This window comes from Phyllostomus hastatus, unplaced genomic scaffold (assembly GCF_019186645.2).
Source record: "Phyllostomus hastatus isolate PE091 unplaced genomic scaffold, TTU_PhHast_1.1 phas_scaffold_11, whole genome shotgun sequence".
Taxonomy (NCBI): Eukaryota; Metazoa; Chordata; class Mammalia; order Chiroptera; family Phyllostomidae; genus Phyllostomus; species Phyllostomus hastatus.
This window is the reverse complement of record NW_025334005.1, coordinates 1,652,478-1,670,049: the sequence shown is the minus strand read 5'-3', so window position 1 is coordinate 1,670,049 and position 17,572 is coordinate 1,652,478. Positions and strand designations below refer to the sequence as shown.

General features: G+C 62.7%; 1 protein-coding gene across 1 annotated transcript in view; it reads left to right on the top strand.

Moving 5' to 3' along the window:
- LRP5 (LDL receptor related protein 5) overlaps nt 1–17,572 on the top strand; it is a 91,724-nt gene that overhangs the window by 49,806 nt on the left and 24,346 nt on the right. The window contains exons 6-11 of the mRNA XM_045854856.1: nt 5,562–5,958; nt 7,179–7,350; nt 10,699–10,915; nt 12,734–13,023; nt 14,895–15,121; nt 16,305–16,489. Coding sequence (XP_045710812.1) covers nt 5,562–5,958; nt 7,179–7,350; nt 10,699–10,915; nt 12,734–13,023; nt 14,895–15,121; nt 16,305–16,489 — 1,488 coding nt within the window. The remainder of the gene's footprint in view (nt 1–5,561; nt 5,959–7,178; nt 7,351–10,698; nt 10,916–12,733; nt 13,024–14,894; nt 15,122–16,304; nt 16,490–17,572) is intronic.

Sequence of the window (17,572 nt, the reverse complement as noted above, 5' to 3'; positions counted from 1 at the left end):
GACCCTGAAGCCACGTAAGCCACATGCATCTCTCGCTGCTGCTTTGGGCTGGGGTCTCAGAGAGGGGAAGGGGCTGGGCCAGAGGGTCCCTGTCCACCTTGCTGTCCAGGCAGCGTGGCCCCGGCAAGTCCCCGGGGGAGGCGGGGGGAGCAGGCGGCGCTCCCGCCCGCGGCAGGAGCCGTGGGGTCCCCCTTCCGTGCGCACGTGACCGGGTCGGAACCCGTGTGTCGTCTTCGTCTGCTGATCTGTGCTGAGGGTCTTCACCTGTTGCTGCTGGGGTCTTGGTGGTCTTCCGAGGGGCCCGTATGCCTTTCGTTTAAAGACCTCACAGACGCAGACGTTGAGAGCAGTTTCGGGCTCGCGGGAGAGTGGACGGGAGGGCCCGCACCTGCTCGCGGCGCCTCGCCCTCGCTGCCCGGCTTCCCTGTGGCTGGGCGTCGCCCTCCGGTGCCGTCAGAGTCACACGCCCCTTCCACACGCGGGCCCGGCAAACCGCCCGTGGCTTGTGCAGCCTTGGCGCGAAGAACGGTTTTTACATTTTTATGTGGTTGCAAAAAAAAAAAGAAAAGAAAAAAAAAAACCCCAAGAAGAACGATTTGTGATGTGAAGAAAGGACAGGACCGTCGCTGTCCCTATAGGAAGTTTGCACGCTTTTGCTCACATGTTGTCGGTGGTGGCTTCAGCGCTGCACCGAGGGCGTCGTGCGAGTGCGACCGTGGGAGTGGGACAGGGACAGTGGGGACCCCTTTGCCGAGACGAGCTGGAAGCCCCAGGACTGTCCAGAGACAGCACTGCGGACGGACCCCGGTGGGGTTCCTGCCGGGCTTTTGCTCCTCCGGGGCCCGGAGCTGCCCCGCGTCCTGCGTGCAGAACGTGCTCAGGGGAGCGCCGTGGCCTGTGACAACTCAGACTCTCGGTGGGCGTGAGCCCCCGACCCGCCCGCCCCGGCTGCTGACGGCCCTGGTGTGCGCTGGCCTCCACGCTGTGGCCTGTGGCCCGGGCTGCTCCTCCCGCCTGGGGCGCCCTCCCCCGAACCTCACACGGAACCTGCCCTCTCACTCGGCTCCCCGCCCGCTGCGGGGTGAATCCTGAGCCCCTGAAGGATGTGTTGAAGTTTCCCCCACCCCCGGAACCGGGTAATGTGGCCTCACTTGGAAAGAGGGTGTCTGCACATGTGAGGGACCGAGTCACACTGGGCCACGGTGGGCCCCACGTCCAAGGACTGGCGATCTCTTAAGAGGGAAGTGCAGGCGCTGACCCGCAGGGGCGGGGGCCGTGTGCCCTGGAGGCAGAGACCGGAGCCGTGCAGCCACAAGCCAGGGAGCGTGGAGGGTCGCCAGCCCCCACCACCAGAGGCTGGAAGAGGCAGGGAAGGGTCCCTCCCTGGAGCCTGTGCAGGGAGCACGGCCTGCTGGCACCTTGACCTTCGACTTCTGGCTCCCAGGCTGCGAGGGAGTCTGTTGCCACCGGGGCAAGCCCCCAGCCTGGGACGGCGTGTTCCGGCCGCGCCTCTCTCTGTCCCACCTTGTCTGCGTGGTCCTGTGCGGGGGCGAGGGTGGGGGTGGGGGGGCATGGCCGGTCCTGGGTGGAGGTGGGCAGGGGGCAGGTGGAGTTGAACTGGACGTGTCTGTGACCGGGTCGTCCCTCGGGGCTGCTGTTCTGTTCAGAGAGCAGCGTCTGCCAGGAGGGCCGTGCCCCCCTCCTGGCCCGTGCCCGGCCGCCTGTGCCCGGGGCCAGGCAGAGATGCCGCCCTCTATATCCCCTGTGTGCGCCAGCAGGTAGGACCGGACGGTCAGGAGCACTCCCCCCACTGCCTCGCCCCCGCCCCAGGGGGAGGCCCCTGGGACTGCTGTGCAGCCGCCGGCCAGCCGGCCAGAGAGAGGACAGTTTCCCTTTCTTTGGCAGCTCTGGGAGGAAGGCTATTTGTTTAGACAACCCCAAGGAAAACCATTTGGCCAAACTGTTAGTTTTAAACAGTTTACTTCCCTGGTGTTTAAACAAACTCCCACCCGGCCTCTGTGTCTGGTCGCAGGGAGGGGCCGGCCCTTCCTCCCCGTAGCGCGGCACAGGGCCCGGCGCCCACCCCCGGGTGGCCCCAGGCCAGGGCTGCCGCTCCGATCCCACCTTGGTACGAACAGCCTTGGGGATCACCTGTGGGCAGTGGCCTTGGCCCGTGGCCTCAGGGTCTAGGCCATGGGCAGTCTGCCCGTGGCCCGCACCGGCCCGGCCCTAGACAGGGCGCCCAGCTACCTCCCTGCTGGACGCGGCCTCCTCAGACCCTCGGGCACTCAGGCTGGTGTCCTGGGCTCTGCGTTTCTCTCATTTCCTTGGCAAAGCTCAAAGGAGAACCTCAAAGGCTCCGCAGCCAAAGGGGTGTGAAAGACCCCCCTTTGGAGTCAATTAACACCCACCAGTGTATCCCAGCATGTGATCCCGGGCTCAGCTACAGAGCTTCTTTCTGAGGGACAGCGATAATGGGGGTCCCTGATGCGGGGGTGGGGGGGGGTAGCACACTCAAGGCTTTGTGAGTGGAGGGCTGGAGCCTGGCACGCCTTGGCCCCCCCACCCAGGCTCTGTGCCCGTGAGATGAGCCCTGCCGGAGTCACTGGTGGTCACAGCCACTTGAGTCCAGAAGCTGCTGGAACTGTAGGTCCGGGCCCGTCTCCGCTGCGCCTGGGCCCAGCTCTCCTTCCGGCACTGGTCCACCGACGGTCCGGCTCCTGGGGCGGGGGGGTCTCTGCGCTGCGTCCCCAGGGGCACGGAGCCCGAGTCTGTGTTTTCCATCCCCGCCTGCAGCACCTGGCCCAGGGGCTGGCTGAAAGTAGCCACCCACAAAGGTGGTGGTGGTGGCGTGACTGAGCCACCTGGGCAGCGCGTCACCCTTGGGCGTCCTGCGGGTGCCAGCTGCAGGGATTACAGTGCTCATGGGACCTCATCTCCCCTGGCTGCTGTGTGCCCTGAGGCGGAGAGCTCAACCTCTCTGTGCGCCAAGCTCTTCATCAGTAAAGCATCCTCGGGGGCTGGCGTGAGGGCTGGGCCGTTTCGGGTGCTGGTGCTGGAGAGTCACGGGGGTGGGGCGGGCAACACGGGCTCCCGATGTGTTTTCAGACTGAGTGTCGGTTTCCATGGGGACCAGCGTTTTCTGGGGGTTTGCGGTTGAAGTGCTCCTTGAGGTTGAGTGGGCTTTGACACTTTTTTTTTTAAAGATTTTATTTATTTATTTTTAGAGAGGGAAGGGAGAGAGAAAGAGAGAAACATCAATGTGCGGTTGCTGGGGGTCGTGGCCTGCAACCCAGGCATGTGCCCTGACTGGGAATGGAACCTGCGACACTTTGGTTTGCAGCCCACGCTCAATCCACTGAGCTACGCCAGCCAGAGCTGACACATTCTTTTTTGTAAGCTTTTATTTATTAAATTATTTTTAGAGAGAGTAAAAGGGAGAGAGGAAGACAAACATCAGTGTGTGGTTGTCTTTCGCACGCCCCCACCCCCACCCCCGCTGGGGACCCAGCCTGCAACCCAGGCCTGTGCCCTGACTGGGAACTGAACCGGCGACCTCTGGTTCACAGGTGGGCACTCAGTCCACAGAGCCACACCTGCCGGGGCTGACAGACTCTCTTACCTCCTGTGCGGTGAGCCTGCCCGACCTCTGTGCGTGCACCCGACAGCCTCTTTGGAAAGTTTTGCGGGTGTCCTCTTGGCCAGGACCCTTTCTGGCCGGGCCCTGGGGTCTCCCCACCTCCCCTCTGGTGGCAGATGGAGCTGGAACCTTCCACGGACTTTGGTTGATGGTCCCTTTGATGGTCAGAGCGACACACGGACTCATATACCCTCAGGGTGGGCTGATTCCTCACTTAACTATAAATGGGGAAACCGAGGCCTGGAGAGGGTCAGGGACCGGCCCAGAGTCACACAGCAGGGGCAGTGCCAGGAGGTTTTGGCCCTGAATCCTCCCCGCGTGTCCTAGGATGCTGGCTCTGAGCGTGGCCTCGTGTTGGGGCGGCAGAGAGCAGGGGGCACGTGCCAGAATCCCCAGGGGCCGGGAGGGGTGGTGCCCGAGCAGAGGGGCCCAGGGTGCGGGAGCGGGTGGCCAGCTCACCCACTGGGGAGGTGAGGCAGGGAAAGCTTCCGGGAGAGGAGGAGGCACGTGGCCTTGGCCTTGAAGGACAGGTCGGATGTCAGCAGAACGTGTTGGGAATGGAGCCCAGAGGAAGACAGTTGAAATTCAGAACTCCCCCCGTCTCCCTCCGACACACAGCCAGGCAGAACTTGCCCGGACACCTCTCACTAAACCCGTTTAGGATCTCAGATGTGTCCAGTGTAGCCGGTCACTCGGGCCACCTCGTCAGCCTGGCCTGCCGCCTCACACACTTTTCCCAGGTGACCTGCCTCCGTTTCCCTGACCTGGGTTCATGGAGCCAGTGTTGTCATGTGTGCGCCCTCTAGTGGAGGAATCGGGTTATGAACTCTGGGCCTTGGAGCAGGGGACTAGGGACCCGGTTCCTGCCCTCACTTGAAGCGCAGGGTCTGAGCGCCTGGCCCCCGTGGCAGGAAGCTGGCACTGAGGTGTAGGAGGCTGTCCGTGCCTTGACCAGGCACTGAAGAGACCGGGCAGCTGGCTGGGCCTGGGCGCCTGGGTCTCGGGGAAGTGCCGGGCTGGTTCGGTCCCTGTCTGCATCCCGTGATGCTGCGTGACTTCAGGGGGGTCCCTCCCCATTCTGGGTCTCGAGTCAAACCAGGTAAGCGGCCCCAGAGTGCCAGTAGTGTTGTCTGCGCCTACTCTTCTTGGTTATGGGGGTCCTTGAGGGGAGAAAGGGCCAGAATGTGTGAGCGAAGGATGACCCCGCTCCAGGTGGAGGGCCACGGGGTGCCCCCAGCAGTCTCGGAGGTGTCCAGGCCAGGGTTGGGCAGCACCCCAGGGCCCCTGAGTCCACAGGAGGCTCCATGTGCCCCTTCTGCTGCTGGAAGTTCTGATAAATCCAGCAGGGAGGATCCAGGACAGAGTCACATGTGAACACTGCCGGGTGACAAAGAGGAAGCCTGGGCCGCCGTCCCCAGGAGCTCGCCCTTGTCCATGAGACAGCCACCTCAGAAGGAAGCAGACTGGGATGACCTGCGGTGGTGGGACACGGAGCTACCTTGTGGGTGGGCCGGGGCGGGTGGGGCTTCAGGGAGGAAGCCGCACCTCAGCGGAGCCACAAAGGTGAGCGTGGAGAGCAGGTGGGACCCAGTGGGGGCTGGAGCCCAGTGCCCGGCCGGGGCTGGCTTGTAGCCAGGTGAGAGGCTTGCAGTGCTTAAAACCGGATGGCTGTGTGACTTTCAGCTGGTTGCTCAACCTCTCTGTGCCTCTGTCTTCTCATCTGTACTGCGGTGGGACAAACAGTGCCAGCCTCACGGAGCTCCGATGAGGGTGACCTAGCGGCTGTGCAGGAAGATCTAGTGAACGTTCCCCGACATCACCTGTCCTTGCAAGGAAGCTTCTGGGGGCTGGCTGAGCCCCTCCCCTGCCCTGCCCGCCCCGGGCCCAGCCTCTTACCCCGCCGCACGTGGTGTGTCCACAGGGGCCGAGGAGGTGCTGCTGCTAGCGCGGCGGACGGACCTGCGGAGGATATCGCTGGACACGCCGGACTTCACCGACATCGTCCTGCAGGTTGACGACATCCGGCACGCCATCGCCATCGACTACGACCCGCTGGAGGGCTACGTCTACTGGACGGACGACGAGGTGCGGGCCATCCGCCGGGCCTACCTGGACGGCTCAGGGGCGCAGACGCTGGTCAACACCGAGATCAACGACCCCGACGGCATTGCGGTCGACTGGGTGGCCCGGAACCTCTACTGGACCGACACGGGCACTGACCGCATCGAGGTGACGCGCCTCAACGGCACCTCCCGCAAGATCCTGGTGTCCGAGGACCTGGACGAGCCCCGCGCCATCGCGCTGCACCCGGTGATGGGGTAAGGCTGGGGCAGGGGGCGGGGGTGCAGCTGGGTGGAACAGAAGTTCTGGAAGGTTCTCCCGTGTCAGAATCCCTGGGAGGAGGGCTCCTTTGCACGCACGCGGCTGGGCCCTGCTCCCAGGGTTGTGACTCAGGAGGCCTGGACGGGGCCCGAGAACTTGACTTCTGACAATCTCTCATGGTCGTGCCTAGGCTGCTGGTGGGGGGGCCAGACTTTGAGAAGCTCTGACACAGGCTGTTACGTAGCAATTGCATGGGAGGTCCCGGAGACCTTGGGCGAGTCATTTCTTCCCCGGATGCCAGTCTCCATGTTTGCGAAATGGAATGGTCTGCAGGGTGATTTCCGGGCTAATCGTGGTGGCAGTGTGGCGGCCCCTTCTGAGTCTGTTCCACACTCCGATGATGACGTAGTCAAATATTTTCCTTCCTCCTCCCCCTGTGGGGTGGGCTGTGCAGTGGAGGAAGCCGCAGCCCAGAGACGTTCAGGGGCTTGCTCAGGGCGGGACCGGTAGGCAGATGCTGCTCCGTGTCAGCCGCTGAGGGCCAGACTGTTCCCCAGGGAGGGTGAGGATCAGAAACAGTTCCCCGGGGTGTGACGGGCCAGGAGGCGGAGGCCCTGGGTGCCCGCCCCAGGGTAGAGGCTGTGGCTTGGGGCTCGCTCTCTGCTCCGCCACCGGTGAATGGCTCTGTCGAGTGACAGCCTCCGTGGCCTCCCTGTCCCTCCCTCCCAGCTCCGAGTCTGAGCCCCCCGGGGAGACGCGGCCAGGCGTCAGGCGTGGAGGATCCCGGGGCCAGGGGCACAGCTCCGGGGGGTTTCCCTGGTGCCGGACCCTCTGCCTCCGAGCTGCCACTGCAGTGTCTGGTTTTGCTCTTCGGGGTCACAGAGGACGTTCCACCGGCTTTGCACGAGGGTACCCGTAGCTCTACTCGGCCTCTGTTTCCCTCCTGGCGCTCAGCCCCTCCGGCCCCCTGGTCCCTCGTCAGGGTGCCTGCTGGGTGGGCGAGGAGCCCACGGCCCCTTCGAGACCAGGAGCCTTGAGCGGCTAGCCCACACTAGGGATACCCCTGTCCCTGGGGTGCCCCTGGTCCTGCCCCGACTTGGCCCTCCTCCATCCCGTCGGCCGGCATTTCCCGAGCCGCTCCCGGGTGATGGGGTCGGGCACGCAGCAGGGACGAGACAGACTGACGCGCTCACCGGTGTGTGTGCTTCTCCTCCAGCCTCATGTACTGGACGGACTGGGGCGAGAGCCCCAAGATCGAGTGCGCCCACCTGGACGGGCAGGAGCGGCGCGTCCTGGTGAACACGTCGCTCGGCTGGCCCAACGGCCTGGCCCTGGACCTGCAGGAGGGGAAGCTCTACTGGGGAGACGCCAAGACGGACAAAATCGAGGTGAGCCGTCCCCCCCACCCCCCGGGGCGAGCGTCGAGCGTGCAGCGGTCCGTGCAGACTGCGTCGCCCAGCCCCGATTGCGCATGCGCGGCCCCCGAGGCGCACCGTAGCGGGTACGGTGGCTCACATGCCATCGTGGGGGCCGCCGGGCCGCGGGCCGGTGGGCGCCCTCGCGACGCCTGTGCGGCTTCCTGCGAGTCTTACACTGTGCTGAGACGCCACGTCAGAAAAAAAGCAAGAGTCCTCCCACATGCGGCGCCCAGCTTAAGACAGCACACGGTCAGCGTCGTGGGCGCCGGGGGCGACCGCCGTCCTGAGTGGGGCGCGTCCTTCCCGCGCGCCCTTCTGCAGGGGGAGGGCGGAAGCGAGAATACGAACGTGTGTCTGTGCCGCGGGGTTTCGAGCCGCCCTGCTGCGTGCTCGTCGTGGGGGGCTCGGGGCTGGTGGGCTCCTCCCCCCGCAACCCCCAGGAGCTGTGGTTGCAGCCTTTTCCTCTGGGAGTTCCCTGTACGTGATGGTTTTTAAAGGGATCTTGTTGCCCAAGGGAGTTTGAAGATACCTGTCGCCCAAGCCTCTGTGCCTGAAAGCGAGGCCCTTGTTTCCGGGGAGGTTGGCCGCGGGGCCTCGTCGGCACAGAGCGAGCCCCCGGTGCTGGGCGCCGGGCAGGGTGCGTGTGTGCGCGGACTCTGCCGGCCGCGGTGCAGGCGTCGCCCGGGTTGTAGTGTTCACTGGGGTGAAATGACCCTCGCGTGAAACTGACCGTTTTAACCATTTTAAAGCGCAGGGCATGGTGCATCCGGTGCCCTCACAGGGCGGAGTGATGTTCGCCACCGTGTAGTTCCAGAACGCTCTCATCACCCCAGCCGCACACCCGTGGGTCGCCAGCTCCCCATCGCTCCTCCCCGCCCCTGCAACCACTGGTCGGTGTGTGTGTGTGTGTGTGTGCGTGTGTGCGCGAGCGCACGTGCGCATATGTGCGTGTTCTGGACACTTCATGTGGATGGAATCCTTTGATGTGTGGCCTTTGGTGCCCGGCTTCTTCGTGTCACGTGCCATTTTCCGGGCTCACCCGTGTTGTGGCGTGTGGGAGAGCTTCGCTTCCTTTTATGGCCGCGTGACGCCCGCTGCGTGGATGGGCCGCCCCCGCACCTGCTGTTGGACGCCGGGCGGGTTTGCACTCCCCGGGGTGGTGAGCAGTGCTGCCGGGAGCGTCTGTGTGCCCGTGTGCTGTGAGCGCCCGGGTTGCATCTCGAGGGCGTGGGCCCAGGAGTGGCATCAGGGGCCGTGCGGGATCTCACAGCCGACTTGCTGAGGCGGCCTCCGACTGTCCCCACGGCCCGCGCCATTTCACGGTCGCACCGGAGGTGAGGTGGACACGGACTCGGGTGGTGACGTGTCCTCGCTGACGCTGGTCTCTTTTCGTTTCCTTGTTCGTGTGGATGGCTCTCTGGGGGGTGGAACAAGGAGTCTCGTGGTTCTGACGGGCACGGCCCGGATGATGGGAGGGTGTGGGGTTCATGCACCGATCCTCCCCACCTCCGCGGTATTTTGAGGAGTGTGGCATAGTCCCTGTATGTGGACGAGGAACTGAGATACCGTGCCCTGCTCTGGGTTACACAGCACACGGGTGACTTTCCACTGTTAGAATCAACTCACCGCCACAGCCCCAGGACGGTGGCAGGCTGCAGGGCGGAATATACAGGTCACCCGCCGGGGTGGCGGGGAAGCAGGAGGGACAGGAGTTGGGAGCCGGAGGGCTGGGGGAAGGGAGGGGCGTGTTAGAGTTTCAAAGGTGACATTTAGCGGTGATGTCACTGTGGCGGAAAGATGGGGCGGGGCGCACACCGCGGCGCCGCCGCTGTGGACGGGCCAGGACCGCGCGCCTGGAGTGGGTTACCTGTCAGTGCGGAGCCCGTCCTGGAGCCCTCCGAGGCGACGCTGCCCGAGCCCACGTGTGCAGGGTTCTCTGATCAGACCCTACCGGGGAGGTGCCGGGTGACTTTCCCGCTCGGCTCCTCAGAGCCTGTCCTCCTCCGTGTGAGCCCACCGGACGTCTCCGAGGGGCCTTAGGGCGCGCAGACCGCCCCGACTGGGGACCCCGTCTCGTCGCGCCATGGCTCCGATGGCAGCACACGATGGGAGCGCTGACCCAGGCCCGACCGCCGCTGCGGTCTGTCCGAGTGTCCGGAGCTGACCTGCGCTCCGGGGTCTGTGCTGGACACGGCTCCTGTCCAGGGGAGCGGCTGACCGGATGCGCACGGAGGCTGTTCCCCGGGTGAAGTCCACGCGTCTCTTCCTCCTGAGTGGCGTGTTGGAATATTAGACCTTTCCGGTCTTGTTTTTCCCGGATGTGGATGGTCTTCCTCGTGGTGTGAGCGCACTGCCTCCCAGTCCCCACCCCCAGCTCCGCTCTCCCAAAGCGAGGACCAAGGGTTTGAGCCCTGTCCTTAAGGGGCTGGCTCCCCAGGGACACACAGACCCCCTCCCCTCCCCTGGTCACTGCCTCCGCTGCCACCCCAGGGCGGCCCCTCCCGGGGGCGGGTTCCATGCCCAGGCTTCCCCGAGGGGCTCGGGGTTCAGCATGTGGCGTGTCATCACCGGCTTGTCGTGCCTTCCCGTGTGGGGCCGGGACGCGACTCAGCAGCACCTGGACCGTTTCTGGGAGTCCGTCCGCCACCTGCCATCTACGGGGGACCCTGGAAGGGCACGGGGTGGAACTCCGTGGGCCCGCTTACGTGCGGGTTGATTTCAACAGGTTTATTTTCTCTTCTGGTTTTCTTGCCGACGCTTTCTTTCTCTGGCTTGCTCTACTGTACGGACACAGCATGTGACGCGTGTCCAGACATACCGCGGTGCCTTCGGTACTGGCCGTTAATTCGTTCTGGAGCTCTTGACGAGTGTTGATGCCAACGAGCACCGAGTGCTGGGGAGCTCCCGGGAGACTGCAGTGTCGACCTGTTTCGTCTCGAGAGACAGGGGTGCCCAGTGCTGGGATGTTTTCTTCTCATCAGAAGGGTTTGGCGAGTTCTGAAGCCGACGAGGACCAAGGTGTCACTGACCGTGTGTGGTCATCGACCACGGTATTGACGAGGCTTCCCGGCAACAGGAGGCTGTCAGTAGTTAAAGCTGGGGGGGTCAGAAGCCACACTAGGGTTTTCGACTGCACGGGGGTGGTCGGCACCCCAAATGCTGTGCTGTTTGAGGGTCGGACCGATGGCAGCCCAGAGGGCCATCGGGAGGGGCGTCCAGCCTCCCGCACAGAAGCCCGCCAACCCGAGGCTCCTGGGAGTCGGGCCCGTGCGGCGCAGGTGCCAGCCCGGGTCAGACCCGCGTCCCCCGTCCCCCCAGGTGATCGACATCGACGGGACGAAGAGGCGGACGCTCCTGGAGGACAAGCTGCCGCACATCTTTGGGTTCACGCTGCTGGGGGACTTCATCTACTGGACTGACTGGCAACGTCGCAGCATCGAGCGTGTGCACAAGGTCAAGGCCAGCCGGGACGTCATCATCGACCAGCTGCCCGACCTGATGGGGCTCAAGGCCGTGAACGTGGCCAAGTTCATCGGTGAGTCTCGTCGGCCTCCAGCCGTGGGTCCGCCGTGCCAGCGGGGGTGATGAGGAAGCCACTGGGCTGTGTCTGTCCCTCGGCCCACGAGCTGAGGGGGCTGAGGGGGGGCGGAAGTGCCCAGCTGGGGCGCCACGCTCTGGGGGCGGGCAGGACAGGAGACGGCGAGAGTGTCTGGTCAGGGACAGATGGGCGTGGGGGCTGTGTGCTGACCAGGGGCGGCCTGTGACCAGCCCTGCCGGCAGTGACTGTTGTGATAATGGCTCACGTTTACTGGGTGCCTGCTGTGCGCCCCAGCGCCCCTACACACTAATTACGGCACGGCCCCGTTTACCCGCGAGGAGGGAGTAAGCCATGCCTGGCTGGCCTTGACCTCGTTGCCAAGATCTGCAAACAGCCCACGTTGCACAATTTTGTCTCTTTACGATAAGGGTTCCAAATGCAGGTCAATAAGCTACACTGGAGAGCGTAGCGTCCAGGTGTGATGGGGCCAAGATGGGGGGACTGTGGGCTCCCTGGGGCAGGGGCTCTGGCCCCAGCGGGGACCCCAGGTCCTGGCACGGCACCTGCCCCTGAGACGTGCTCCGCAGACCTTTGCTAGATGAGTGAATGAGTGACCGGCGAGGACCCAGTACCTGCCTGCAAGTAGTTTACCGTCTGGTGGGTGAGACGCCCCGTAGCTCGGCTACCACAGGGTGGCTGTAGTTGGGATGGTAGTGGAACACCTGGCCTTTAGAATTCAAGGGAGGTCACCTGAGCTTGGGACGTAAGAGGCAGGTGGGGAGCAGGGTTTGCTGGCAGAAGGGACGGCAGAGCGGAGGCCTGGAGCGGGGAGAGCTGGGGTCGATGGGCTGCTGCTTCTGCCTCTCCGGGATTGGCTGTTTGTCATCCCACCTGCATTGAGGGGACCGACACAGCATCTCCCCCCCGACCCCCCCGCATTCATCCTCCCGTGTGGGCCCACCCGTGAGCGATGGTTTAAAAAACAAGCGAAACCCCAGAGATCAGAAAATAGACGCAGCCATGGGGCGTGATTTAAAGTTGGGAAGTTAGGCTCATCCCCCCGTCCTTCTCTCTATCTTTGTCTCTCTCGCCTCAGAGTGTACTGAGAGGGATGGGGAAAGGGTGCTTTTTTTAAACTGAAATATTTACATTAAATGACAGCCCATTGTAAGAGCGCCCCAGTAGGTGGGTGAGACGAACAGGCCGGCCAAAAATCAATCAATGCCCGTGCTGAGTGGCACCTGCTTTAATGGAGAAGTGGCTCCTTGGCCGTCCTGGGCGAACCTGAGCTTTTGAGGTCGCCGAGAGTCATCGGTGACCCGGAGGGGGCGTCTGGCTGGGACCTCAGGCCCCAGCCCGGTCGGGCCAGGAGCCCCGGCCCGGCCCGGCCCGGTGAGGGACGACTGCGCTGTCACTGCCTCCTGGTGCTACTGCTTCCCGCCCGGGGCCGGAGCTCAGGCTGGGAGCTGGGCCTCCTGGTGGTTATTCTCTCTGAGCTGCCCCCTGACTTCCCGATAACCGTGTCCCTCTCCACCTTCTGTTTCTCCGACCGAAAAGCGGGGATGGGACTAGCTTCTCCCCCGCCCCGCCCCCGATCGCTGTGTGTCGGAGCCGGTTAACACCCGGGGATCCGCTGGGACCCTGTGTTACTGCCGGGCCGGTCCCAGGGAAGACCTGGGGTCCCGTCACGTCCTCCCAGTGTACCCCCCCCACCCCCGATCTGTGCCTGGCGAAAATAGAGACGCACCCGACGGAGGGTGAGCCGCGTGCCCTCTGCTGGGCCGCTGACGCGCAGGCCCGTGGGTTGCCTTCCAGGGACCAACCCGTGTGCGGACGGGAACGGGGGGTGCAGCCACCTGTGCTTCTTCACGCCCCGCGCGACCAAGTGCGGCTGCCCCATCGGCCTGGAGCTGCTGAGCGACATGAAGACCTGCATCGTCCCCGAGGCCTTCCTCGTGTTCACCAGCAGGGCCACCATCCACAGGATCTCGCTCGAGACCAACAACAACGACGTGGCCATCCCGCTCACGGGCGTCAAGGAGGCGTCCGCGCTGGACTTCGACGTGTCCAACAACCACATCTACTGGACGGACGTCAGCCTGAAGGTGCGGTTTGCGGCGCCCCGTCCTGTGTGTCACTTCCCGTGTGTCACTTCCTGTGAGCTTGGCCCATAGTGGGACGGCTGCAGACGCTTTTACACTTTAAGATTTTATTTATTAGCCCTGGCTGGCATAGCTCAGTGGATTGAGCGCGGGCTGCGAACCAAAGCATCACAGGTTCGATTCCCAGTCAGGGCACATACCTGGGTTGCAGGGCACATACCTGGGTTGCAGGTCACAGCCCCCAGCAACCGCACATTGATGTTTCTCTCTCTCTCTATCTCTTTCTTCCTTCCTTCCCTCTCTAAAAACAAATAAATAAAATCTTTTAAAAAAAAAGATTTTATTTTTTTAGAGAGAGAGGAAGGGAGCAAGAGGGAGAGAAACATTGACTGGTTGCCTCTTGCACGCCCCCTACTGGGGACCTAGCCTGCAGCTCAGGCACATGTCCTGACTGGGAATCGAACTGGCGACTTTTCGGTTCACAGGCCAGCACTCAATCCACTGAGCTATACCCACCAGGGCAAATTTTTTAAAATACTTATTGTCCTGGCTGGCACAGCTCAGTGGATTCAGTGTGGGCTGCAAACCAAAGTGTCACAGGTTCGATTCCCAGTCATGGCACATGCCTGGGTTGCAGACCATGGCCCCTAGCAACTGCACATTGATGTCTCTGTCTCTCTCTCTATCTCCCTCCTTTCCCTCTCTAGAAATAAATGAATAAAATCTTAAAAAAAAAAGAAAGAAAATACTTATTGTAATTCAACTCCAGCCAATAAAATATTAGCGAACCTGTTTTAATAAGCGAGCATGAATGATCACGGCAGGCAGATCCAGGGGACCCACAGATGGGCTGTGCCGGAGGGACTGTGTGTCCACGGGATGATGGTGACGTCGTCCTTCCATTCACACCACCCATCCGCCCACCCCTCCTCAGCAAACTGTGTCTTTGTGCATGCTGCAAATATGAGCAAGCATCCTGGGTAAATACAGGGAAGGCAGGGTCTGGCAAGCTGGTCCGTGGGCCGGCCTCCTGCCTTTGTAAATAAAGCTTTATTGGAACACGGTGGTGCCCATCCGTTTACAGATTGTCCACGCCAGCTTCTGTGCCACTGGGTTGACTTGTGAGAGATCCGTGTGCCCCATGGGGCCTTGCTGATTTCCTGCGTGCCCCTTCAGGGGCCAGTTTGCCGAACCCTATTCTGAAGTGCGGTATTGAACAACTCAGGGTTTAATCATCTATCTTTTTTTTTTTTATTTTAATGTATTTACTTATTTTTTAGAGGGAGAGGAAGCGAGGGAGATAGAGAGGGAGGGAAACATCAGTTGGTTGCCTCTCACACAACCCCAACCAGAGACCTGGCCCACAGTCCCCACGTGCCCTGCCTGGGGATTGAACCGGCAACCTTTCGGTTTGCAGGCTGGTGCTCAGTCCGCTGAGCCGCCCCGGCCAGGGCCAACAGAATTCTAGGAGTGTGCAGCAGGCTCCGCCGCATGGATATTCCCCGTTGCACTTGACCGTTACACTGCTTCGAGTGTTCTCTGGTCACTCCCACTTCCCCAGCTCTGAATGACCACGGTAGTGGGGTCTCTGCGTGTAAGGCCCCTTCTGTATTTCCGGTAGTTCCCCATCTTTTGCGTTTTTGTCCGTGCCTTTGGAGACAATTTCAGGAGGGAGAGTATGCACATAAGCATAGCCAAATGTTTTTTTTTGCAAATGTTTCTATTTTGCTGCATTTGAAGAGTTCACCCCCAGATTCTCGTGTGTTGTTGGTCGGGTCCCTGCCTCGGGGAGTAGCGGCCCCAGCTGGCGGAGCGGCTCACGGGTCAATGTCCGGCTCCTAACCTGCATCCTTCTCGCCCCCGCCCGCCCCCAGACCATCAGCCGCGCCTTCCTGAACGGGAGCTCGGTGGAGCACGTGATCGAGTTTGGCCTCGACTACCCGGAAGGCATGGCCGTCGACTGGATGGGCAAGAACCTCTACTGGGCGGACACTGGGACCAACAGGATCGAGGTGGCCCGGCTGGACGGGCAGTTCCGGCAGGTCCTCGTGTGGAGGGACTTGGACAACCCAAGGTCGCTGGCCCTGGACCCCACCAAGGGGTAAGGGCCCTCTTTGTAGACCAGTACTAGCCGCCTCTAGTTTGGAGGTGGCCAGGGCCGGCCGGGCCCTGGGAGGTCATCTAGGTCATGGGGACCCTGGGAGGTCATCTAGGTCATGGGGGACCTGGGAGGTCATCTAGGTCACAGGGGAAAGCCAGAGCGGAAGGACGGAATGGCAGCCGGGGCCTTGGCCACTGTGCTGGGCACGTGGGCTGTCTCTGTGCAGCGTCCAGGAGGCCTTCGAGGGGCGGCTGTTTCTGCCCCTGGTTACACAGAGGTAGCAACTGAGGCTCGGAAGCCCAGTGCCTCACTCAAGGTCACGGAGCCCGTTGGAGCAGGGCTGGGCCACGAGGGCCTGTCCTCCTCCTCTGGCCCCGTGTCCCCAGACCCCACCGCGTCTCAGAGCTGGCTTTGGGCCCTCTGGATTCCAGGCTTCCTGTAGGCCCCTTAGCCTAGGGCTGATGCCTGCGCGTTTATCTCTGCAGGCCTGGGCTCTGGCCCCCTGGCCCCGGGGCCCAGGGGGCCAAGGGGGCATGTCCCTCGGCCACTGAGTCCCTTTTCCGAGCGGCCGATGCAGGGCTCCACCCATAAAGCGGCAGCGGTGTGCAGGGAGCCCCTGAAACCCTGCCCGGTGTGTGCTGTGCTGGGGACGGCTCCGGGGGGCAGACCCAAGAGGTCCTGGCCTCAGCGAACGGGCAGGGCAGAGGCACGCCTGCGTCCGGAGTGAGGATGACTCCTGTCCTGGAGCGCGAGGAGGAGGCCGTTTGAGTCCTGGCCCCGCAGCGCCTGCCGCCTCAGGGCCCTCTTCCCCACTCTGCTGGGGCGAAGGGGCCTCACGCCCCGCCTTGCCCACGCCCGTCCTGGTTCCCCTGCCGTCCGGCGTCCTGTCCGGCTTAGCGAGTGTGTGTGTCCCTGACAGAGGCACCCGGCCGGGCGGTCACCTCGTCGGTGCGGCGGTTTGTGTCTGTGAATGGGGCGACCGCACCTCCCTGCAGGTCAGCTGCTGCGGGGGGCGTTCAGAAAGCAGGAGGTGGCCCCCGGAGGGACGGCACGGCTGCGGCCTTCCCCGGGACGCGGAGGGCCAGCCTAGCAGGTGGCGGTGGTCATGCTCCCTGCTGCCCGCGGCCGTGCTGTGAGGGGCACGCCCCTGAGCCCGCCCGGCCTTCCCCCCCGTGTCTTCTAGCTACATCTACTGGACCGAGTGGGGCGGCAAGCCGAGGATCGTGCGGGCCTTCATGGACGGGACCAACTGCATGACGCTGGTGGACAAGGTGGGCCGGGCCAACGACCTCACCATCGACTACGCTGACCAGCGCCTCTACTGGACCGACCTGGACACCAACATGATCGAGTCGTCCAACATGCTGGGTGAGGGCCGGGCAGGGGGTCCCGCAGGGTGGGGTGGCCTCGGTCCGGAGCACCACGGGCCGCCTCTCGGTGCCCACTGCCCTGCTGCACCCTGTGGCCGGCGGGTCCCCAGGCCCCACGGGCGGGGTGGACACACCCCAGGGGCTCGTCCAGCCCTGCGCCCTGTTGAGAGTTGTCCCTCTCTGCGCTGCACCCCAGGCGTGTGGGCTGAGGCTCTGGTGACCGCCGGGTCCAGTGCTGGAACTGGCTTCCGGCTCAGCCTGGAGCTGGGGCTCCGATGTGGCCAGACCTCCCGCAGCACAGGTCATCACCGACGCGGAGACCGGGCCGAGGAGGTCACAGGGCTTGCCTGAGATCGCAGAGCGCCGCTTGGACCCCAGGGCCACACACGTGTCTCCCCCAGTGAGAAAATAATCAACTTTGGAAAATTCCTGAAAACCCAGAAAACTGTGAAGGAAAGTTAGAGCCATCCATAATTTCACCACTCACTGATAACCAGTATTTATGTTGTCGTTTTTTTTTTCAGTTTCAACAGTTGTTTTTTTTTTTTTCAGTTTCAACATTTTTAATTCATTTGAAGTGATGTTCTTTTTTTTTAAGATTTTACTTATTTATTTTTAGAGAGGGAAGGGAGGGAGAAAGAGAGAGAGAGAAACATCAATGTGCGGTTGTGGGGGCTGTGGCCTGCAACCCAGGCATGTGCCTGGATTGGGAATCGAACCTGCGATGCTTTGGTTTGCAGCCCGTGCTCAATCCACTGAGCTACGCCAGCCAGGGCTTAAGTGATATTCTTAATTGTTACAGACCTTTTTACTTTTTAGAAATAATTTTTAAAACATCGCTCCAAATCATGCCATACATAATTTTCCATCTCCTTTCTTACTCCTGCGTGTGGCCAGCGCTTTCTCACGTCACTAACATGTTTCACTGGCTGTGGAATAGAACATGCGTGAAGAAGCGTTCACACGGCACGTAGTTATCAGACAAGGGAAGACCTGGAGAATCACAGCTGGGTCGAGGGGCAGCACGTGCTGGGGTCACCCAGGCCCTGGGCGTGTTCTCCCCCTCCCCTGTGACATGGCC